The sequence below is a fragment of the Kazachstania africana genome, chromosome 5 (assembly GCF_000304475.1).
Source record: "Kazachstania africana CBS 2517 chromosome 5, complete genome".
Classification (NCBI taxonomy): Eukaryota; Fungi; Ascomycota; class Saccharomycetes; order Saccharomycetales; family Saccharomycetaceae; genus Kazachstania; species Kazachstania africana.
Genome location: NC_018944.1, coordinates 818,270 through 841,098, shown reverse-complemented (window position 1 = coordinate 841,098; position 22,829 = coordinate 818,270). Strand labels below are relative to the sequence as shown.

The window sequence follows — 22,829 nt, the reverse complement described above, 5'->3', positions numbered from 1 at the left end:
CTTGCAATGTTTTAGCCGCCGAGACTATTTTTTACAAAAGTTCGAATGATATTAAAAAAATCTATATAAGAGATGCTTATTTGTATATACAAGTGAAAACAAAGGATGATTTCAGTTAGAAATGCATGGTAGAGGATGGCACAATTGGCTTTTGCAAATTGATGTCTGAATCGTAATCTTCAGGCTCGTTGACCGTGGCAGATATCAGACTATGTAACTCGAACTCTTCATCTGGGATATCTTCATCTGGTACTTCTTCTTCGTCTATTTCACGTTCATCTTCATCAACGATGGGGTTTGTGAAGAATCCCGATTTGTAACTCCCCAGGATTTGTTCGTTACCAGTTTCTGGCTCATCATCTACCTCTGCGATACACCATTCTAAACCAGTACAGATTAGACACGATACCGCCAGTAACCCTACTAGAAGCCATACACAAACGAACCAGGCTGAGCCTAGATGGTACGAAAACCCAAAAGCTTGTAATTCATTTTTAACTTTGTCTTGTAAAGAAAGATTGATCCACGTCAGGGAAATTATACAAATTAGTCCACAAATGAAGCCAACCAGCGCTAAAAATGACATCAAATGTAACAGTACTGTTTCGGTCATTATATTGATGAATCGACCTTTGATGGAATAATACCAGATCATGAGATTTAGGTTTAGGAACTCCAATCCTATTACAAAATATAGCAGTCGTAAAATGTCAACTTTCAAGTTTCTGCGCTTCGAAATGTATCGCTGATAGTCTTCTGATGCCGCAGCAGTACCATATGCATACTCTAAGACAATATTCAATCCTAGAACTTCTAATAGGTCTCTATAATCAAAAATAAAGGAAAACGAGGGACTAGAACAAGAAACGCTGATCGTTGAATTCCTTATCGTTTCCATATACCCATTCGGAAATATCACTTCCTCATAATCTGAAGTACCTCTACACTGTTGATACAATGTAGCAATGACGAACTCGGGAATATCAGTTAATTGTGACGAAATGTAAGAAGTCAATATGAGAATTTCCGATGTCGTAAGACCAACACCATTATTTATACCCGTCGAACCCGAAGACTCGATAGAACTCTCAAGAGCCTCAAATATACCATTAGAGATGTCTGCCGTATACGTATTCAACTTCGACATGTATAGTTTCGTGGGTAATGTTCGAGGTCCTGCAGTTATCACTATGCCCACAATAACGATCAGCATAGTGGATCCAAGTCGCACTATCTGAACAAATCTCTCCAGGGAAGAAAGGTTCTCAAAGGGCCTCAGAAGAATCCTCTTAGCTCGTACCCATCGCATCTTTAGCCGTCACTAGATGTGATGAATCTTGTATTTAGAACTACCTTCTCTCTATTTTTAGCATCTCATCAAAGAAAACGCTAAGCAATTTTTCGCTTTTTTCATATGCCAGGAAAAAGAAATATAATACACGTGACAAGTGCGACTTTTTTCTCATCTAAGAGAACACTGCGCAGAGGAAGCAGAGAAAAATTAACCAGTTTGCGTGTGGGTCCTGACATCTCACAGTGACAGAAATATTGAGTTTGCAAGGCAATGAATTTCCTTGGGTGCAAGCTGGCGTTAAGCAACTAATATAAGATACTGATCAGATGGCAGGTCATTTTAATACAGTTTGACTGCTATGGAACTAAAAGGGAAGTTTACCCAAAGGCGTGGCGCAATCAGATATCCTTACATGGCATCTGTGGCTATGACAATTTTATCGGAGTAATGGACTACTTATTATTTATGAGTTATGGCTACATCTATAAGCTTTCAGCTACACTCTTTTCCAGTATCCCCCTATCGTGTAAGCTATCTTTCTTAATAATCGTCATGACGAACTTTCAAAGGGTAGAGCAAGCGATCAAAACGATAGTGTTTTGCGATTTTTACCTCCATATTGGATATACGACACAAAAATATAGGTCACATAGAATAATTCCAGAGTGTACAAAATGACGTACATTTAACTATATCGGATTTTTCGAATTTACCATTATGTCACAGTGCTTTCTAATCGTTGTTTTAATGAGAAAAAATGTGTTACTACAAGAAACTAGCCGACTTCTTAATAATGTCATATACGCGAGAAAACACCACATAGATGTATACTATGGTATTAATCACATCCGCATTCGATTCAGCTTATTCTGACTAGGGGAGGCGTAACATTTCAAGTTCTGCCTGCCTGTGCATTAACACAGGCAGATTGCAAGATTCTGAACTACGACAATGATGAATGACAGTCCAATGCTCGTCGTGGAATATATGTAGAAAATGGATGTAGCAACTCAAAATATAGATACTTCCACACAAGCTTTGCCCACATCGAGCGGTTTTATTTTTTATATTTGATCGCCTCTACAAGAACATAAGCTGTCCCTCATTAGATATTCAATCAGCATAAATACATCCAAGTATAGATACACACAATCATACGCGGACGATAAGTTCACTTACCTGACCCTATCCGCTTTGCATTTTCAAGAGTTCGTTAGACGTATACGCTTTTTTATTTAGAGTCGCGTACCAAAATTTTATAAAATTTTTAATTGATAAATAAACCTTTTTTTGTTGAGATCACGAACTCTCATCTGAGACCAGCTGGGAATACTATCGAGATGGCCACATCCCAGAAAGACTTAGGTGATTGGAATGTTGTTACTACAGATGAAGCTGGTAATATAATATTTGATACAAGCAGACGATCTAGAAAAAGAGGCGTTAAGGAAAACTTTTACTTACAAAGATCTGATAACATAAGTTTTCGCCGCGGCGACAGTGTTATAATGAGAGATGCCGCCACTGATACTTATTCCGTGTATCTGGTGCATGAAATCCGTCAGCACACGCTCAATAACGTTGTTGAAATATGGGCTTTCTCATATTTAAGATGGTTTGAATTGAAACCAATCCCTTACTATAGAGAGTTCGATCCAGATGTTTTGCTTGACAAGCGATCTTCAGCCGAATATTTGCAGAAATTACAGGATGAAATAGACAAAAATGAACTTTATTTGACAGCAGAATTAACCGAAATTTGGTTGAAGGACTTTATTGGCGTGGCTAATATTTATGACGAATACCACTACATAAGTAATAAATCGGAATTTAGGATGAATAAAGATTTCTACGTTAAGTACATCTGTGAACCTACTGCAGAAAATTTCGTAAAGATCGATATAAAAAAAGAAATTGATAGAATAAAGACCGAGTCTGATCCAAAATTGTCAGAACAACATTTAAAGAGAATATCGGTCCCTAGATCTCGAGCTTTACCTCTACCTAAACCGAGAAATAAACAGAAGAAGCTCTCACAATCGCAACCAAAGGAAGTAAAACCAAATTTACAATCTTCCTTGAGTGACAATGCCTCTAGTAACAAGCTGGCTTTTTATGGGTCTTCCCAGCCTTCAAACATTAAAAATAATGGCATTAAATTAGAGGCACCCATTTCCAATAAGTCAGCTCATAACAAACTAGCTGCCTTTGAAAGTAATTCTGTAACAACACTGGCCACAAAACCTGTAACAACACCGGCAACAAAGCCTGTAACAAAATCGAGGATTATATCCCAATCACTCCCCTATACCACTGCAGCTCAACAAATAATTGATACAGAAATAAATAAGGTTCAGCGGCTCATAGATAAGGAAGAAGAAAGGATAACTCAACAAGTTTTGTCGAAAGAAGCATCGGAGGAAAATGGCTCACTCCCTCAAAATCAAAGTGACTCTAGCTACTATACAAGTGCAGAAGAGACAGCATCTACTGCTATGGAGAAGTCTGGAAATGCAGAAGTCGAAAAAGGCAAAACTCCGGATAACCTCTTGAACAAGAATACAAAGACTGGTCGTGAAGCGCAAGATGATGATTCTAGTGATGATAGTCCGCTTTCCACAATTCGTAAAAAGAGAAGACTGCTAGGAAATAAAAGTACCGGTAGTGAATTGCGGAGGTTAGAGTCTTCAGAAGAACCTTTATCGATTAAAATTGAAGACGGAGAACAAACAGAACAACAAAAGCTCCTTAGTGGAAATGGCATTGAGCGCGATGCTTCTACAACGCCACAAAGTTCGGTTACATTAGAAGATGTGCACACTGTAAATCCTGGGCAAAACAACATTTCTGAAGATACCATATTACGTATCAGGGAGAAATATACGAATTTAATGTCAAAAGTAGATTATTTAGAGAATACTGACTTTTCTAATATAACAAGTTTCAAGGAACTTATTATGCCTTCATCAGAAATTGATATCGCTCAATTAGAAAATAGATTAAGAAACTCCAGAAAGACCGAAAACTATACGGATACAATTTATTCTCGACTAAACATAAGAGATCCTATTAATTCTGATATTACTGAGTTTGAAAATAAAATTATTGAAATTGTCGATAAAATGCCAGTTTTACAACCTCGAAGTGGAGAATTTTCCCGATTATACACAAAAATTTTCAAGTTGTTAAGAGATTGTGAATCCAAAGCTATCTATATCGGTGGACCCACCGGATCTGGGAAAACAACTATAGTAGAGAAATGTTTTGAAGAATTAGAGTTGTCAGCACAACAGAACGAACTACCAATTTTCAAAAGATTAAAAGTCGATGGATATGAAATTATTAATGCAAATGATTGTTACGAGTTAGTTTGGTCACAATTGTCTGGAGAAAAGCTAAGTTCAGGAGCTGCACTAGAATCGTTGCAATTTTATTTTGCCAATGTACCCAGGCATAAGAAACGTCAAATTGTCATCACATTGGATTCATTAGATATCATGGTATCGAAAGGTCAAGATATTCTGTATAATTTTTTCAATTGGACGACTTTGAAGAATTCTAAGCTAATACTTATTGCCATTGCTTCTAATACCGAGTTACCGAGAAAGTTATTGGGAGAACAAGTCTCAAGTAGAATAGAATATGACGTATTTACTTTTAAACCATATGACAAGAAAGCCTTGTATAATATTGCATGTTGCAAATTAGAAGAGCTTAACTGCATCAAAAAATATTGGAAGGATATGGGTGACAATACTCCAAGGGTTGCCAGCAGGGAAGAACATGGTGATATACGACAATTGGATATAAAAATTGATGAGAATACAGTATCATCAGCAGCAAGAAAAATTTCAATAATGACGAGGAATGTCAATGATATCATACTTGTTTGTAAGAAATCAGTAGATGTCGCTACAACCGAATACTTGAATATGCAAAAATTAACATACACGAGAATTGAAAAGTACTCAGATGTTTACAGTCAACATATTAGCATGGAACATGTATTGAAAGCGTTGAGTCAGAAGAATGATGTTAATAATGTTGCATATTTAAATAATTGTTCACTAGTCACAAAATTGTTTCTATTGGCGATGCTATTAAAATCCCACAAGATGAAGGAGGATGAAGTGAAGATGAAGGATGTTATTGAAGAAATTGATGATTTGTTCGAATCAGATAAAATTAGTAAGGAAATAAAAGATATCAGGGGAGCATTATTTGGTAATGAAGAAAAGATAAATGTGGAAGTAATTGCATGGGATTTGATTGCTGCCGAATTAATGAAATTCGACATTATAGAAAAATCCGGAGATTCTATTAGTTTCAAAATAAGTATAGACGATATTAAAGAGGGCATCAGCTTGAACTTATACAACTGACTATGTAACTTGTAACAATATTGCTTCATTTTTTTTTTTAGAAAGCTACGAGGGAATAGCACAGTGTACTGTCCATCCAAGGGACTTGCGTGCATCACATTGCAGGTTTACTGAATTCTCTACTGTCACAATCTTTTCCATTGCTACTTTTTTCTCTTGGACTGCTTTTTTGCGTCAGAACCCACACACCATAATATACCACCACACACCGCATATTCAGAACTTTTTTCCCATCCATTTTTAGCTTTGAAATTTGCGAGACTCATTCGAAAAATCGCAGATTTTTCCCGAAAATCAATTTTTCTCGCGCAGAGGAAAATAAACAACGCGAGGCGAAAAAAACAAACATTTTGTCGAGAAACAGACGCGGAACCAGGCGATCGAAAAAGTTTCACGCAGCCGTCAAGCCCGATGGCCTAAGTATGGGAATGCACAGCAAGTCCAACAGTTGATTGTATGCCAATGTAACGGATTTCAAGTAGTCTTGGTACGTATACTCTTATTGTTGGTTAATTCTAGTGTGTTTGCGTTTGTATTCATTTACAAAAGAAAGTTTAGTGTGAAGAATAGTATACTAGAAGTATGGCTGTCGGTAAGAACAAGAGATTATCCAAGGGTAAGAAAGGTTTAAAGAAGAAGGTCGTTGATCCATTCACCAGAAAGGAATGGTTCGATATCAAGGCTCCATCTACTTTCGAAAACAGAAACGTCGGTAAGACTTTGGTCAACAAGTCTACTGGTTTGAAGAATGCTGCTGATGCTTTGAAAGGTAGAGTTGTCGAAGTTTGTCTTGCTGATTTACAAGGTTCTGAAGATCACTCTTTCAGAAAGGTCAAATTAAGAGTTGACGAAGTTCAAGGTAAGAACTTATTAACCAACTTCCACGGTATGGATTTCACCACTGATAAATTAAGATCTATGGTCAGAAAATGGCAAACTCTTATTGAAGCCAATGTCACCGTCAAGACCTCTGATGACTACGTCTTAAGAGTCTTCGCCATTGCCTTCACCAGAAAGCAAGCTAACCAAGTCAAGAGAACTGCTTACGCCCAATCTTCTCACATCAGAGTCATCAGAAAGGTCATCTCTGAAATCTTAACCAGAGAAGTCCAAAACTCCACTTTAGCTCAATTAACTTCCAAACTAATCCCAGAAGTTATCAACAAAGAAATCGAAAATGCTACCAAGGACATCTTCCCATTACAAAACGTTCACATCAGAAAAGTCAAGTTATTAAAACAACCAAAATTCGATTTAGGTTCTTTATTAGCTTTACACGGTGAAGGTTCCTCCGAAGAAAAGGGTAAGAAAGTCTCTGGTTTCAAAGATGAAGTCTTAGAAACCGTGTAAGGGAGACCCATCCTCGATCTTCTATTAATGCATAACACTGTTACAATATTATATTATATATATATCCTACTATATAAAGAATGAATTCTCACTATAAAGACGTCTAATATCAACTTTTTCTATATAGTGCGGTATCCGTTTTATTGAATTGCAAAAAAATGCTCTAACAAATCAACAGAGGGAAGAGTGTTCATTGCACGAAATTACAGGAAGAGAAGCCGATTGAGATGCTGGATGAGCAGTTGTATTTACTGACATGTGTCTTTGCTAGTAGGGCAGATGTCAAGAATATTTCTAAATTGACCTATAGATTTCAGAATTCGTTGGATTTTATCAATGCTATCGTTGTATTTTGGCCAGAGTTGGACGATCCACTCAATTTGAGATTGTTACTGGAAGATGGTGAAACTGAATATCTGGATGATGACTCTTTGCTGGTGTCGTTGTTGTCGGGTGATTCTGACCTGATTTCTATGATAGAGCTGGAAAAATCTCTGCTCATGGAGAGATTTCATACCGCTAAGAACTACGTGGATTCAAAATTACATCGTCTGTCATTAAATGACATAAATACAAATTGGCTTACAAAGAGAATTCTTATTTGCAATGAACTTTACGTACAGGATACGTTGTTCTACCAACCGTTATGGGAATTCGTGCAAAATCAAGATGAATCATTCGATAATTGGATCCACGGGGTTGTATTACCATTGAATCACATGAACAAACGATTAAACAAAAATATTAGAATAAAGGAGTATATCGATATGAATCCAAGTGATCTATTGGATGCCACCTTCTCAAAAAAGGTTATCTCAGTCAATGAAATTGTGAATGAGTTAATACCATACCTTTCATACAAAAATTTAGATTCCACCTATGAGTTATTCATCAACGATTTTTTTAATATGGAAAGATTCCCACTCAAAGACAGGATTAACTACGAGGCATTCAGATCTATTCTAGATCAAGTACCTAGGTACCTTGCTGATTGTACATCCTTTTATGAATCTTCTTTGGAGATCGTTTTCGAAAACAGCGAGGATTTATTGAAAATAGCATCACCAACAAATATAAAAGAGTTATTAAGTGGCATTCCAAATGATATTACTCTTGAAAAATACGGGATTAACGTTAAAAACCTACTTACTTACATTGAAAACATAGATTCGTTCTTATCAGATTTCAGCCCCAAGGATATATATGCCATAAGGAACGAAGAAGAAACTGCACAAGCGGCCCATTTTGGATCAATTTGTACCGATTTTATTCTTCATAATAATGAGCATAACACTGAAAAAAAATTGAATTTGATAGTTGACATGTTAAAAAAGGAGTTAAACTCCGCAGAGGATGACAAGATTTTCGATAAACTTTCTTTTGATAAAGAATTATCTATTTTATTCGAAACATTCCTAACTTTGGGTGATTTTGAATTACTCAAGAGATTTAATAATTTACCTGAAGTAAATGAAAGTGCAGCCTTTAAAAGCACTGAAATTATTCTGTTGGAAAAATATTTCTGGCAATTCTTTAATAATTCTTCCAATGGATCAAGGACTAGACCAGATATGACAAAGGCTAAGAAGACTTTGAATCTTTTGTTAGTGGAAAATGAAGCCAAATACAAACATCTGGATACTCTTCTAGATGTATCAAACGAATTATCTACATTCTCTATGAACTTAGGTAAAGGTATCCCTTTCAAACCATGCAATATAATTGATTTCAAAAATGATCCATTCGATATAGTTAGTATCTTGCTGGAATTAAATTCTTCTCTTTACAAAAATACTAGTACTACATTTGCAATCATAAAAAAACTATACAAAGTTTTTGAACGAGAGCCGGCCGATCCTAATTTTACAGTTGAATTTAACAAGATTTTATCTTTACATATTGATTATTCATTAGTTAACATGGACTTCAAATTTGCTTATGAAAAGACTGTTGAGTTATTAGAAAGATTACTTTCTACTGACGAAACAGAACATTTGGGAGATTACTGGTTAACCATATTTCAGGTTTGCAAATTTAATGATCCAGAATGGACAGATAATGAAATCCCCACAGAAATTTTACTTTTCCAAATGGACATCTTAAGCAAATTATTACATATTTGTCCCATGGACCAAATGGAAGCGGTGACTTCACGTTGGAGCTCATTAGAAATGGAGCTATCAACAAGAGATCTGATTAATGACAAATACTCATTGGAACATCAAAACTCTACATCGCTGAACTTTTTGAAAAATGGGCTTTCTAACAAAGTTTCTAGTTTTTTAACAGGATTGTAAGAAAATCCTACTGCATTACATATAAAATCATTATTAAGGTGTATATACAAGCTATTTACATAGTATTTGGTGTATTTCGGTTTCATTCACTTATTTCTTCCTGAGATTTAATTAATTCATTGAGGTAATTCGATACTACTTCAATTTCATCATTTTTGGTCACAGAATTACCTGTTTCTCTGAGATCTGTCACAATTTTACAAGCCTCTAGCATAGACTCTGGATCATTTTCTGCTGTGAATAAGACAAACGCTTCACTCACCTCTCTAATTTCGCCCAACTTTTTTGCATATTCTTCAATTTCACCATTAGATTGACTAAATTTTTTCAATTTCAAACTTGCAATAAACTTTAACCCTTGAATAAATTTGCTATCTACTACGTTATCTTCAATGATTTCACTAATACCGAAGATGGCGAATTGAAATCGGCTCAATTGGTCCCAGATGATAGTGTCATCTTTGTCGGCTCCCAAAAATTCTTTTTCAAACTCGACTATGAACTCTTTTGTCTCATTGCCAAATTCCTTGTTTGCAATTTGAAAAGCATGATCTCTTTCACTGAGTACATGCCTTATTCTCCACATAGTAGTTCTAACTTTCTCATTAATGGAATCAAAAACATCTGTATTGGAGCCCAGAGATGACCTGAGCAAATGGATTTCCCTTGCAAGACGATTTCGCTCTTTCAAACACGAGTACCATAGTGAGTGTAAGTCATTGAATGATTTCCTTCTAAGCTCTTGAACTGTCCAGGATCTGGCATTACTGTCTAAGGCAGCCTCTTCTCTTATAAATTTCCGGTCACTGAAAAACTCCCACAATGGATGATCATCTGGACACTGCAAATTATTCGTAGCCGGTGGAATTGGCGACGTTATTCTTAAATTGTTACTATGGTGCGTCATCTGCGTTGGCAATCTGACATTCTTACGTTTTGGAGGAGCAGGCTTTGGCTTTGTAAATCGGGTCCTTGCCATAGCAGCTCGATAGCTCGAAAACCCTCGACGTCCCAGCATGATTCTTCGACCTTGTTCCTGATAAAGAGATATGCATCATCAGTACCATTTTCTCGAGCCAATTCATACTAAATATTGCACTCAAACCCTCAATTCCGGGTAATCCCATGTCGATCGAATTTAATATGAAAAACAAAAAAAATGTGTAGGAAGTTAAACTTTCTATGCATTGCAGCTGCTGTGAGAAAGAGGTTATATAAAGTGAGCCACAAGGAAATATGTCAGACACACCGTTAGATCTGCTTAAATTGAATTTGGACGAGACTGTCTACGTGAAGTTACGCGGTGCACGTGCGCTAACAGGTACTTTACAGGCATTCGATTCGCATTGTAACATTGTATTGAGTGATGCCGTTGAAACTATATACGAATTGGATGGTAACGGGGAGCTATCGAGCAAGGAAAAGAAGTCTGAGATGATCTTTGTCAGAGGTGATTCTGTAACTTTGATCACAACACCTAACGCCGATGAATGAAGAAGTGTGTACCGTAGGACAACTTTTACTGTAGTATATATAATATTCAATAAAGAAAAATAAATGAACATCAACAGCAAAATAAATATTTTGAGATAGATTTAGGTATAAACTTTTAAGCATTTTCTTTTAATTTTTGCAAACTTTTTGCTATGGCCTGGATGCCCTTCTTTAGGTCATCTTCAGATATGACTAAAGGTGGAGCAAGTCTGATGATGTGATCATGAGTAGGTTTAGCTAAGACACCAAAGTCCTTCATTACAAGACATAGATCCCACGCAGTTTTACCACCTGTCTTTGTTGGATCGATAACTACTGCTGTAAGAAGTCCCATTCCTCTCACTTCGGATATGACACCACCTGAAACTTCTTTTAACTTCCATAGTTCGTTTTGTAGAATTTGTCCTAACTTGGCTGCTCTTTCAACTAAGTTCTCATCCTTAATCACTTGCAGTGCAGCAATGGCCACTCTCGATGCCAATGGATTGCCGCCAAAAGTGGAACCATGTGAGCCTGGGCTGAAACACAACATTATATCTCTTGAAGAAAGTACACATGATACAGGTAGAACTCCACCTGATAACGCTTTACCTAAAGTTATAATATCCGGTTTGACGTTATAATGGTCACAACATAGTAATTTTCCAGTTCTTCCAATACCAGTTTGAATCTCATCGCAAATAAAGAGAACATTGTATTTCTTACAAAGGGCACTCACTTTGGGGAAATAATCCATAGGCGGCACAACAATACCAGCTTCACCCTGAATAGGTTCTAATATGATAGCGCAAATCTTCTCGCCGTACATTGATAGCGCTTCTTCTAGATCTTCAATGACACCATATCGAATCTCTTTCTTTGTTCCTGGTAAGCAGCTTGAAGTATTTGCTAAGAATGGGCCAAAATCTTTCTTTGAATCTTCAAAATCAGTAGAAAGTGAGATGGCACCAAACGTTCTACCATGGAAGTTTCCTTGGGCGCCAAGTATGATGGCTTCATTTTCCGGAATTCCTTTCACTTGATAACCCCACCGTCTAGCCAATTTTAAAGCCGTTTCCACAGCTTCAGCACCCGTATTCATGGGTAAGACCATCTCATATTCAAAATATTCCGTAATATATTTGGCAAATTGAGCAAATACATCATTCGAGAATGCACGCGATGAAAGCGTCAATTCAGTGGCTTGATCGATCAATGCCCGGATGATTTTTGGATGACAGTGACCTTGATTTACCGCAGAATATGCAGAAAGAAAGTCCAAGTACTCTCTACCTTCTGGATCCCAAACATGGGCGCCTTGAGCCTTGTGGAACACCACTGGTAATGGATGGTAATTATGTGCAGAATACTTGGATTCATACTTGAAAGTATCCTCTGATGATAGAGTGAACTCCATCTCCCCCTTGTCTTGTTGTAAATCAGTAACCATTTCAGTCCCTTAAGATTACGTTATTCCCCAACTTTAGATTTACCATTTTTCCCAATTCGAAATATCACCCACTTTATATACTTTTACAGGTTGTCCCTTATTTAAGAGTATGGCGGATCGCCATCGGCAGAAATTGCTCATAGTGAAGTTTGATAAGAGCTAAGCGTAACACACCAATGATTCACTGCCTACTAGAATTGGGCATGTATATTGACAGGCGTATATACATTCGTATATATATATATATATATGAATGTATGTATCAAATTACGCATCTAGAGTAGGCTGTGAGTCACGTGATCGATTCTCACTACTGTTGTTTTGTGCGATTATGTACTTGACAGAACGACAATAATAAAGAAGACCTCACACTAATGGCGGCGATAACCTTCCATCGGCCACATATTTGTATGACGATTAAAAATATATCTGAATGAAATTTATTATAAATTTATTTATTTAAAATTATAAACTTCTTTGAAAATCATTATAAAATGTCATGAAAATTCTATTAAATATTATCAGCCTCTATCATTTCTCTCTCAACGAGATTTAGTTGCAAACTTGAATTGCAAGAGGATGGAATGTATGTGTAAAGGAAACAGAAAGCATTTAAAGTATAAAAATCTATAAATTCATGCTTATTTCATACCGAAGATGGCCTTGTAGAATGGTGTTTCATCGTGCATTAAGTCGTCAGCATTATAGTCAGCACCTCTTCTGGATGGTGGAACCCAATTAGCAGACTTCCATGGTAAGACCCCTTCAGCGTACATGTCATCAACTTCTTCTAATGTTAAACCCTTTGTTTCTGGGACAAAGAAGAAAACGTAGAAGTATGCAAAGCACATGCAACCCATGAAAACGTAACCGTAGTAGAAGTTGATGGCACCAGTGATGAATGGAGTGAAGAAACTGATTAAGAAACCCCACATCCAGTTAGCAGCAGTGGAGACAGCCATAGCCTTAGACTTGACTCTTAATGGGAAAGTTTCAGAAACAATGACGTAGGCAATTGGAGCCCAGGTAGTAGCGAAACAGAAAATGTAGAAACAGGCGAAGACAATCATACAATTACCAGCACCCTTGGAGGAACCATTACCTTTACCGTTTGGCCATAATCTGGTAACACCAACGGAAGCGTAGACACAGTAACAAGCAATCATACCTAAACAACCGTATAACATACAGTTACGACGACCTAGCTTGTCGACGGTGTATAAAGAGACACAAGTAGAGACGAAGTTGACAATACCTAAAACAATAGCGGTTTCGAAGGAATCATTCATACCGACGGCTGCGAAAATAGTAGTACCATAATAGAAGAAATAGTTATCACCAGTTAATTGTTGTAAAGATTGAATCATAATACCTAAGGTAGTACGCTTTAACATGGCTGGCTTACCAGTGACTAATTCACCCCAGGAAGCAGAACCAGCAGCTCTAGCTTCTTCAACACTAGCTTCAATTAAGTCTAATTCATGTGTAATAAATGGGTGATCAGCAGGACATTTGTTGGCCTTAGCTAAGTTTTGTCTGGCTTCTTCGATTTTACCAGCTTCAACTAAGTAACGTGGAGATTCTGGAACGAAAGTCATACCAATAACCATGAAGATGGCCCAGGCAAAACATAAACCTAATGGAACTCTCCATTGGGTGGAGTCAGAGTAGCTCTTAGTACCGTAGTTAGTACAGTAACCTAAGAAGATACCTAATGTAATCATCAATTGGAATGAAGAAACTAAAGTACCTCTCATTTCCTTTGGAGCGACTTCAGAAATCAACATTGGGGATAAAACGGTGATACCACCGACACCTAAACCAGAAATAATTCTACCGATAAAGTATTGATACCATTTGTCAATGGAGGCAATTTGAATAATAATACCAATAACGTAAATGACAGTAACACTGATTAAACCAATTTTACGACCGTACATGTCACCAAGTCTAGATAAAAGAATACCACCAATAGCACAACCAATGTTGAAAATACCAACCAATAAACCAGTTCTAACATTTGACAAATATGGCTCATGACCTGAATGAGTTCTTTGACCGAATCTTCTGACGAAATCGGTTTGAGCAACGAAACCAGAAATGGTACCAGTATCCCAGCCAAAAATGAAACCACCGAAGGCTACCATAGCACAGGAAATAGAAATACCTAAATAAACATTCTTACCAGTGTTTGGTGGAGCAATTTCTTCAGTTTGTGGTTCAAAAACTTCTTGAGAAGCCTTTTCTGGACTGTTCATAATTTTTGATTCATTTTCAATTGAATTTGAAGATGAGGACTTTTGAGGAGTCACTAAATCAGGCGAAGAATTCATTGTATTCAACGTTTGATTGATATTCTTTCTAAAAAAACACAAAAAAGAATTGAATTATAAGAAAGTAACAGATACAATAAAAAAATATGGGGAAGAGAATAAAATCTTTTCTCATATTTATATGATTTCTGTTCGAACAAAGTCGCAATGAAAAACTTTCGAGAAAATTACTAAAGAACGAACCGTTCTCTACCATTATTTTAGTGAAGACTGCAAGAATTACTCTATGTTTCCTGTTTTGTTGCATATTATATCTGCAGCAAATCACTGGAAAAACTATTTTTCCAGGTATTTCCGGTCGTCACAAACTTCCACGACTATTTCTTTGTGGGACTGCCCATGAAACGGAAAAAAAAGTAACTATAAACTGCCGCCTTTCGAGGAACAATACCTGGAAGAATTATTTCTACGCAATTTCTCTGTATCCGGATAAACATTAGAACACAATACGTCTATGATCGGGTTAATTCAAGGCGTTTAACTGCAGGGCATTCAGTGCGACATTAAATGAAAAATATTCGAAGATAACACAAAAAGAAATGGACGGAAAATTCTCGGCACCGATGACATATATAACCCACTTTTCCGTTATGTGGAAGAGATCATGCTTCGAAGAAAGCAATCTCACCACGGAAGCGTAAAATGTACCGTTTTCTCCATCTTAATTTCTTTTTGTTCTGTTTTTTCCTTCAAGAAGAAAAGATCAAAGATGGGGCCCCAAATTTTTCCTCTTGTCAAAAAGTGTCTAGTGCCGGTTACCTTATGTCTCGGTTCTTAACAAGAGCCTCGAGACTTAATAAGGAAATTCTATCTATGTATAACGCATTTCTTTTTCTTAATAAATGTGGGATTTTTTGACCCCATATACGTAAGCAACTCAGAGGGACAAGACAATATTATCATACTAACGTACAAAAAAAAAGCCAAACTGGATAATTTGGCCTTGCCAATAAGAAAGCTCAAATCTTCATTAAAAAAATTTCTACTCAGTGGAGATATATTCGTATGGTATATTTTCCGAAAAATTCGTTCATCTTCTGCTTTTTATATCCTTTTCTTCTCTCTTTTGATGTGGGCCCTTCGAAAAATGTCGGAAAAATCATATTTCCATAGAGATCACAACGGATGAAATGGAGAAGAGAATTTTCCGTATAATTCCTTTGTTCGGTTGCACTTTTTGACACAGCTGCAGTAAATTTGGATATTGCATACATGTTCCCAGTAAAGAATACGCGACAAGTGCAAGAGCTTTACTGCTGAGAAAGCAGAACAGCCCGCTACTTTCAAATTTATTAGAAAGTTGTTTTACTCTTCCCCTCATAAATTTCAGTACTGTATGTTCTGCCCATTTTCTACCAATTTGGTGTCTCCACAATCTCTTAACGGAGATTCTTGGCACCGTCTTCTGAAAGCATGAGATTTTTCCGCGCAAGCCTTGGAACTGTTTTGAAGTCAGATCTCTTTCCTGAGTTTAAAGTCGATGAGGTGCTCCCTCAGTCCCGCTCCCATCATTTTTGTAACCAGGAGAAGAATATCGTCGTTCCCACACGGAGTATCTCATTTTTGACCGACCGTGTAACTCCTATTTGTACGGTTATGGTCTCTCAATTTTTAAATCAAAATGTAGAATATATTTGAGTTCATTGTTCCCCAATATTATTTTTTGATATAAGTTTCAACTGTCACATTGGTAAATGCAGGAAATCAAATTAATTATTTTTATCGAATTAAAAGTAGCGCTAATATTTTCTATACATATCTATATTCTTAATTTCAGTTTGGTTCAATGGTATAATGCAGTATACAGGAAAGCAATTCTACTATGGCATTGGGTAAACTAATTGTCTTGTTGTGGTTCAACATCGGATTGAGAAATGAAAGTAACTTCTGCCCAACCTAGACCTTGTTCTTTTTCGCCATTGTTGACTTGCATGCAGAAATCGTCACTAGCATATTGATAAATGAAAGGTTTTGTACCTGCAACACCTGAAACGATATTCTTAACAAAACCTGGCAATTCGCCCATAACATCGACTCTTTCTACTAAGTTCTTTAAAGGAGCTTCGATGACTGCAACAACTTTTTCGCCTTCGCTTCCCTTTTCAGCTATTTCTTCATCAGATAATTTTGAACTGACACCGCTGATTGAGACCTTGATGTCCTTTGGGACGTTCCAGCCAATTTCATCGACTTCAGTGTTTAGATGTTCATAGTTATTTGTAGTAGATAGGGTAAGAACATCATCATCTGACGTGATGATACCGACGGAGACCTTAGTGTTTGCATAAGATTTTGGTGTGATGTATTCCATTAGGACGGCAGAATGGGTTTTGGTGTGCATATAGACAAAATTCCAAGCTTTGGCAGCATGATGTGGCTTCATACCTTGGAAGGCGAGAACAAACATAGAAAAAGCGGGTTTAGATTCTGTGAACACAATTTCTTGGTCTTCGTAGGCCACAGATGGTTCTGTTTCCTCAGTGCTTTCTTCGGTACTTTCCTCTGTAGTGATCTCTTGTTCGGTTTCTTCAGATTTAATTGGTTTCTTCAAATTAATTTTACCAACACATTTATTTCTTGGCCAGAATGTGTGTCTCATTGAGCCCCATGGTTCATCAATATTGTCACCAAAATAAGTAGTTGGATCTTCACCTGCTTTAGCACCTGGAGTCAATCTGGTCACTTCAATATCCACGGTAGATTGCTCGTTGACGTTAGAAACGATATGGTACGTAGTATTATCTTCACTTAATTCGATGGAGAGGTTATCAGCGTAGAAATTTGGACCTTCTGGTCTGAAATTATCTAGTTTGGTAGATGTCCATAAATTTAAGGATTCAGGGTTCTTTGAATCGAAAATTCTGAAAGTAAATTGAGCAGCCGTGTGGAATCCAATAATCGATGAATGAATGATTTGAGCAAAACCAACGATACCAGTGTCTAAGTCACTAAAATAGAAAGTAGCAGTCTCGACATTCGTGTAGTCTGGGTTCAACCAGTTGAAATCATCACGGGTAGTAGCACGATATGGCTGCTTACCAGTTAATTTGTCGGAAATAGTATGGATATAGTCCTTACCGTATTCTGGCTCAGCTAGACCTGTAACAGCAGAAATGCCACCTTGAATCCACTTTAACATAGTTTCTGTATATGAAATAGACGATCGGCTGAACGAGTAGTGTTTGTTTCAAGAATAGAATCCTGTAATTTTGTCTCTTTTGAACAGTGTATGGCATCATCAATCAGCTCATTGACATTTGATTTTTTCTGGTATCGAGAGAGAAGAGGGAAAAAAAAATTTGTCGAGAAGACGTTGAGTGAAAACATCAACAAACTAATTAGAGCAGAGAATGTGGCCATTCATCGTTGGAGTCTCAGCACTTAGGCTTACTGTGGCGGTTGTTGACAGAAGATTTGCAGTTCTCTATGTTGGCCGGTCGTGTCATTCCTGTGACCCTGTCAGTTGCTTTGTCGATGTTGCTTGGTTCTTCGTAAGTTATCTCTTGTCACAAGCACTGGAAAAACAAGTGACCCCTCCAGTGCAGTTCTTGGTACTGTCCAGTATGAAGGGCTGGGTGAGATGCGCTGCTCATTGGTATGGTATGATACATCTTCTAATGCTGTTTTACCCGGTCGAGCGAGATATGTAACCGTTTGGCTTGCGTAGAAGATAATCAACTCTTCTCTAGATGCCCATGGTTAAGAGAGACTGATCCAAGCACAATGATGTTGAGTTCTCGAGGTATTCAAGCGGCAAGACCCTCCCAGCGATGGTTCCAAACGGTGGCTTTGGAACATTTGCAAAGAAACGAACCTCTACGTGGGATATTCTCTGCAAAGGGTTTGGAAACGTCGTGGTTCAAGAGAATAGAGATGTACACATCAAAATTGAATGATCTTACGAGGAATAATACTGAATTGCAAAATATGCCCATTCAGTCAGTGATAACAAACAATCTGAACTCGTTTCAGAAAAAAGATATCGTCACGTTTGCATCCTTGATTTACAATCTCACTTTTGCCATGAAAAGTTTGAAAGGTTGTAATATACCATTGCCAGACAAGCTTCCAGGGTCCCAGGAACTGTTGAAAACAGTGGGAAATGATTTTAGCAATGAACCAATCAATGTCGACTTCATAAAAGAGATAGAGAATTCCTTTGGTTCCGTCATAGAATTTAGGACGTTACTATTGAATTCAAATCTTGCAATTCAAGGGGATGGTTGCACATGGTTACTGGCAAGAAAGTTTCAAAACAAGTTCATGAATGCAACCGCTACAGACGAGGTCACTTTTGACAAACTTTTTATTCTAAACACTTACAATGGTGGATCACCCTTCAATTATAATAGAATAGATATGATAAACAAATATAAAGCGGAGTACAATAAAATAAATAAACAAGCACCGCCAGAAAATGATATCATAAGCCTAGAAGAGGCTCAGTTGGCCTCTATTGAGAAAACAGTCTATATTCCCTTATTAGCGATTGATGCTTCACCAAAATCGTGGTTAACTGATTATGGTGTCTTCGGTAAACGTGAATATTTGAATAGAGTCTGGGAATCAGTAGATTGGAACGTTGTACAATCAAGATTACCGAAAAAGTCAAATATTGTATATGATTGAATATCTCTCTTTTTTTGAAACTTTCTGTACATAGTCTTTAAATAACTTCAGTCCTGTATAAAAATGAAACCCAATGAAGTTTGATGTATTATTTAACTTGTTAAATCATTTTCTTCCCACTTTCAAACTTTTAACTCGTCTTAAAAATTTATTACCAGTGGACTCTTTCTTGGCATTTGGATCGATACGAACACCAAGATATATATCTTCTTCCTCATCGTCATAGTCAAGCCCTGAACTTGGTTCTCTGTTCATTCTCGATCTATTAGAACTACCTGCACTATCATATCTTTGTCTAGTAGAAGGACCGGAGTTTATAGTCATATTCCTTTGAATACCAGCACTACCAAGGCTATTGGTGTGCGGTCTAGGCTTATAGGAGACTGTTTTACCTCGTTGTAAGGTATGACCAACAGCAGGAGTTCCATCTAAAAATGTGCTTGAACCTAACCCACCAGTTTCTGGGCCGTGAACAACTTCTTTATTCTTAACATCAACTTGTTTAACTTCACCAACATTTTTTCTCAATACATTTTTCTTCTTATTTTTATTTTCGTATATGGCATCATCTTCATCATCGACACTGTGTACACCGAACACTTCACTTATTGCGAATTTTTTTACAGTTGGTGCACCTCCAATTGTACTATTTGGGCCATTTACAGGGAAGGCCAATACTGGTGCAGCTTTTATATTTTTGTTTCTGTGTGGCGTGCAAGCGTCAAACGGACCGTCGTGGTGGAATGATCCACCAAAGAGACCGGTGACATCCAATTTATCAATTGTATCGACATTTTTTGGCGGTTTTGTTTTCTTCTTTTCTTTATCTTTTCTGTTAGAGGATGACGTTGAAGAGCTGTGATATCTACTTGAACGATGCTCGTGACGATGTTGTGATGGTGAATTGTGATGGCGACGAGAGCTGTGACGAGACGAACCCTTCTCTCCCGGGTATTTAGATTTATCTTTATTTTTGGGCACTATCTCATCGTATGATGGTGGTTGATCCTGATTTACATTGGTGTCATTATGTCCGTCATCATTTTCATAATATTTTTCTCTCAACCTATCTTTTTCCTCTCTTGCTGTAGAGTATTGTTTGGGACGTTGGGGAGACACATTATTCGTTGTATTAGGCACTCTTTCTAAATCTGCATCATCTAGAAATGGGTTTGTAGAGACGTGTTTTGGAGTCGGTGGAGTGGAACTACGGAATGATCTCCTACTAACTGGCGATTCCTGTCTAAAACTTGGATCCCTAGCTAAATCTCGATGCATATTCTGTGCCCACTGCTTGAATTGCTCATCCTCTGTACTGCCATCCAATTCCATAGCTGTGACGTTTCTGAATGGGTTCGTGGTTGAAAATGGTCTTCCGTTCTGATACTGTACTTTACCCGTCATTATATGTGATGTTCGTTCTTACAAATCCTATTCGTCAAAGAAACAGTTCTTGAAGCAATTACAAGATATCTAATTAAGAGGGCCTTCCTTTCTCGAGAAATGCGTGTCAATCAATCTTAAAATTCAACGAGATCAACCAACTTTCGTTTCTTCCTCTTCAATGCAAAAATGACAGGAAACACCAAAAAGAAATGAGATTTTGCCCTATACAGGAAAAGAAAAACTTTTTGCCCGCCTCGACCACAGAACAGCCCGCAGCGCCACAAAACTCGCTTTCTTTTTTTCTTATATAAGCCAAAAGAAGAAAAAATTGCCATATCGTGTTTGACGAGGTGCTGGTACTTGAAGCTTGTGGACAGTTTCTCATAGTGGTATCTTAGATAATAAGTCCGAGTAGGTACAGTATGCATACCGCGAACAGTCCCTGCTGGTGGTCATGGTGTTGTGGCGCAGCGAAAGGTTTTATGTGGTTGGCCTGGTTGGATGTGGAGCCTTCGATGTTGTTGAATTCCGTGCTGGAAGATTTTGTAGTAGAAGATCTTGTTGTGTCGAAGAAAGAGCGTTGTTGCGCAGTAACTATGCCATTGGAAAAGACGCTTGCAGAGAGTTGATATGGGATGGTGCTGTCGTCATTCGTAACACTTGATGGTACCAACGACATTGTAGAGTAATTTGTTAAATTTCTGTAATATGCATAAGGAATGAAATGGGACTTGATAGCTGCTGCAGGTAGAGTAGTAGCCGAAAGATTTGAAGAATCGTCTTCATCACTAGGCTTTGCTTGAGCAATAGCTACCGTGTTTCCCTCGAGATCAACGGCAATGTACGTATTTCTGAAGAATGCACTTCCTAACAGATTGTACCCCATATTGGCATTATCATAGATCGTTAAAGCGCATGCAGTTTCCCCATCGGAATAATATATACTGCTGTTACTACCAGTTTCAAACGTATTTGTCAATAAATTTTCTAATGGAACATCGATTTCTAGTCCATCGAATGTGAAAAGAACGCTGGCACCGTAGGATGCCATATCACAACTTACTAGCCATCTGTCCATCGATTCGATATATGTAGCACCGATTTGAATGGCAATTTGGATAATTGCGTTTTCTGGTAAATAGTTACCTTGTTGTGAAGAATCTAGTAGTACAGGTTCCAAAAAATCTTTTGAAGTCACATTAAGTCGAGCACCAGATTCAGATTTAACATAAATTACGCCCATTGGTAGTATAGGGTAGCCTTGGGATGAGACCAATGACTCTGGATCAACATATGGTATCATATCGAACTGGTATAGTGAACCACGATACAGAGCAGGATCAATCACACCTAACAATAATTTCCCGAATGTCCCCTCTTCTTCAAATTTTGTGGAAGTCGTCGTCAAAGAGGACTCGTCCTCCACTAACCAAAGAGAATATGAATTCGATTGTGTGATATTCGCCTCCTTGAACTTATTGAAAATAAAGTAAGAACTGTCATAGTTGCCACTGTTTTCGTACTCATTTGAAGATGTTATGGAACCGCCAAGGCCAAGTACACCGGAGTACAGACTTGTTGCAGTGGTAGAGTCTAGAAACGAGACGTTCTTCACCCAGAGATGATCATTTGTTAAATTAACGTACGCTGATAAATTTGACTGCAATAGGGTATTAGTATAATTATTCTTAATGCTAATATCTGTAAAATTAATAGTATCCATATAGGAAGAACCGGCAAATGAAACATAATTCAGGAAATCCATTTGGTAGTCTGCATTCTCGTCTATAGCAACTGCACTCGACGATTCATTATAATAATAGAGTGAGTTTGCATTACACACATTATTTGTATCAGTACAGTTCATCTCAACATTTCCCGAAATTACCCATAAGTAAGGCTCCGTTGTATCTAATACCAGTGATTGTTCTTGCTGAGGTTCCCCAACAGATGCGTTGACGTAGTAACGACCTTGTAAATTTTTTCCAACTCCTAATGCAACATATTCTATTCCCCTTGTAGAGTTACTGGAGGATGTAGAGGAAGCGCTGGATGAAGAAGATGAACGAGTAGAACTCTTTTTAGAAGAAGATGTTGTCGACGACAGGGAACTCTTACCAGTAGACGCACATGCACTAAAGCATATATGCAAAATGAAAATCAGGTAAATGAAAGAATATTGCATTTAGACCAGTGTAAGTAGCTATCTCTTGTAGATTATACGTTCTGGAAAAA

General features: G+C 37.4%; 12 protein-coding genes across 12 annotated transcripts; 5 read left to right on the top strand and 7 right to left on the bottom strand.

The window, feature by feature from the left end:
* Positions 1–115: 115 nt before the first annotated feature.
* On the bottom strand, positions 116–1,309 carry ECM7 (Ecm7p; the record flags this gene model as incomplete). The annotated part of the gene is made up of 1 exon (XM_003957656.1): positions 116–1,309. One exon carries the CDS (start codon positions 1,307–1,309, stop codon positions 116–118), a length of 1,194 nt encoding a protein of 397 aa, XP_003957705.1.
* Positions 1,310–2,634: 1,325 nt separating this feature from the next.
* Positions 2,635–5,676, top strand: SIR3 (chromatin-silencing protein SIR3; the record flags this gene model as incomplete). Its single annotated transcript, XM_003957655.1, has 1 exon — positions 2,635–5,676. One exon carries the CDS (start codon positions 2,635–2,637, stop codon positions 5,674–5,676), a length of 3,042 nt encoding a protein of 1,013 aa, XP_003957704.1.
* A 582-nt stretch (positions 5,677–6,258) lies between these two features.
* On the top strand, positions 6,259–7,026 carry RPS1A (40S ribosomal protein eS1; the record flags this gene model as incomplete). Its single annotated transcript, XM_003957654.1, has 1 exon — positions 6,259–7,026. The coding sequence occupies one exon, from the start codon at positions 6,259–6,261 to the stop codon at positions 7,024–7,026; it is 768 nt and encodes a 255-aa protein (XP_003957703.1).
* A 227-nt stretch (positions 7,027–7,253) lies between these two features.
* Positions 7,254–9,323, top strand: SEC39 (Sec39p; the record flags this gene model as incomplete). Its single annotated transcript, XM_003957653.1, has 1 exon — positions 7,254–9,323. One exon carries the CDS (start codon positions 7,254–7,256, stop codon positions 9,321–9,323), a length of 2,070 nt encoding a protein of 689 aa, XP_003957702.1.
* Positions 9,324–9,405: 82 nt separating this feature from the next.
* On the bottom strand, positions 9,406–10,341 carry MRPL4 (mitochondrial 54S ribosomal protein uL29m; the record flags this gene model as incomplete). Its single annotated transcript, XM_003957652.1, has 1 exon — positions 9,406–10,341. One exon carries the CDS (start codon positions 10,339–10,341, stop codon positions 9,406–9,408), a length of 936 nt encoding a protein of 311 aa, XP_003957701.1.
* Positions 10,342–10,559: 218 nt separating this feature from the next.
* On the top strand, positions 10,560–10,817 carry LSM3 (U4/U6-U5 snRNP complex subunit LSM3; the record flags this gene model as incomplete). The annotated part of the gene is made up of 1 exon (XM_003957651.1): positions 10,560–10,817. One exon carries the CDS (start codon positions 10,560–10,562, stop codon positions 10,815–10,817), a length of 258 nt encoding a protein of 85 aa, XP_003957700.1.
* Positions 10,818–10,932: 115 nt separating this feature from the next.
* Positions 10,933–12,213, bottom strand: CAR2 (ornithine-oxo-acid transaminase; the record flags this gene model as incomplete). The annotated part of the gene is made up of 1 exon (XM_003957650.1): positions 10,933–12,213. The coding sequence occupies one exon, from the start codon at positions 12,211–12,213 to the stop codon at positions 10,933–10,935; it is 1,281 nt and encodes a 426-aa protein (XP_003957699.1).
* A 674-nt stretch (positions 12,214–12,887) lies between these two features.
* On the bottom strand, positions 12,888–14,579 carry KAFR0E04120 (sugar porter family MFS transporter; the record flags this gene model as incomplete). Its single annotated transcript, XM_003957649.1, has 1 exon — positions 12,888–14,579. One exon carries the CDS (start codon positions 14,577–14,579, stop codon positions 12,888–12,890), a length of 1,692 nt encoding a protein of 563 aa, XP_003957698.1.
* Positions 14,580–16,416: 1,837 nt separating this feature from the next.
* Positions 16,417–17,718, bottom strand: SVF1 (Svf1p; the record flags this gene model as incomplete). Its single annotated transcript, XM_003957648.1, has 1 exon — positions 16,417–17,718. One exon carries the CDS (start codon positions 17,716–17,718, stop codon positions 16,417–16,419), a length of 1,302 nt encoding a protein of 433 aa, XP_003957697.1.
* Positions 17,719–18,305: 587 nt separating this feature from the next.
* MRP1 (mitochondrial 37S ribosomal protein mS43) lies at positions 18,306–19,208 on the top strand (the record flags this gene model as incomplete). The annotated part of the gene is made up of 1 exon (XM_003957647.1): positions 18,306–19,208. The coding sequence occupies one exon, from the start codon at positions 18,306–18,308 to the stop codon at positions 19,206–19,208; it is 903 nt and encodes a 300-aa protein (XP_003957696.1).
* A 105-nt stretch (positions 19,209–19,313) lies between these two features.
* PAL1 (Pal1p) lies at positions 19,314–20,612 on the bottom strand (the record flags this gene model as incomplete). The annotated part of the gene is made up of 1 exon (XM_003957646.1): positions 19,314–20,612. The coding sequence occupies one exon, from the start codon at positions 20,610–20,612 to the stop codon at positions 19,314–19,316; it is 1,299 nt and encodes a 432-aa protein (XP_003957695.1).
* Positions 20,613–20,988: 376 nt separating this feature from the next.
* On the bottom strand, positions 20,989–22,779 carry YPS7 (putative aspartic endopeptidase; the record flags this gene model as incomplete). Its single annotated transcript, XM_003957645.1, has 1 exon — positions 20,989–22,779. One exon carries the CDS (start codon positions 22,777–22,779, stop codon positions 20,989–20,991), a length of 1,791 nt encoding a protein of 596 aa, XP_003957694.1.
* Between the last annotated feature and the right edge of the window lie 50 nt (positions 22,780–22,829).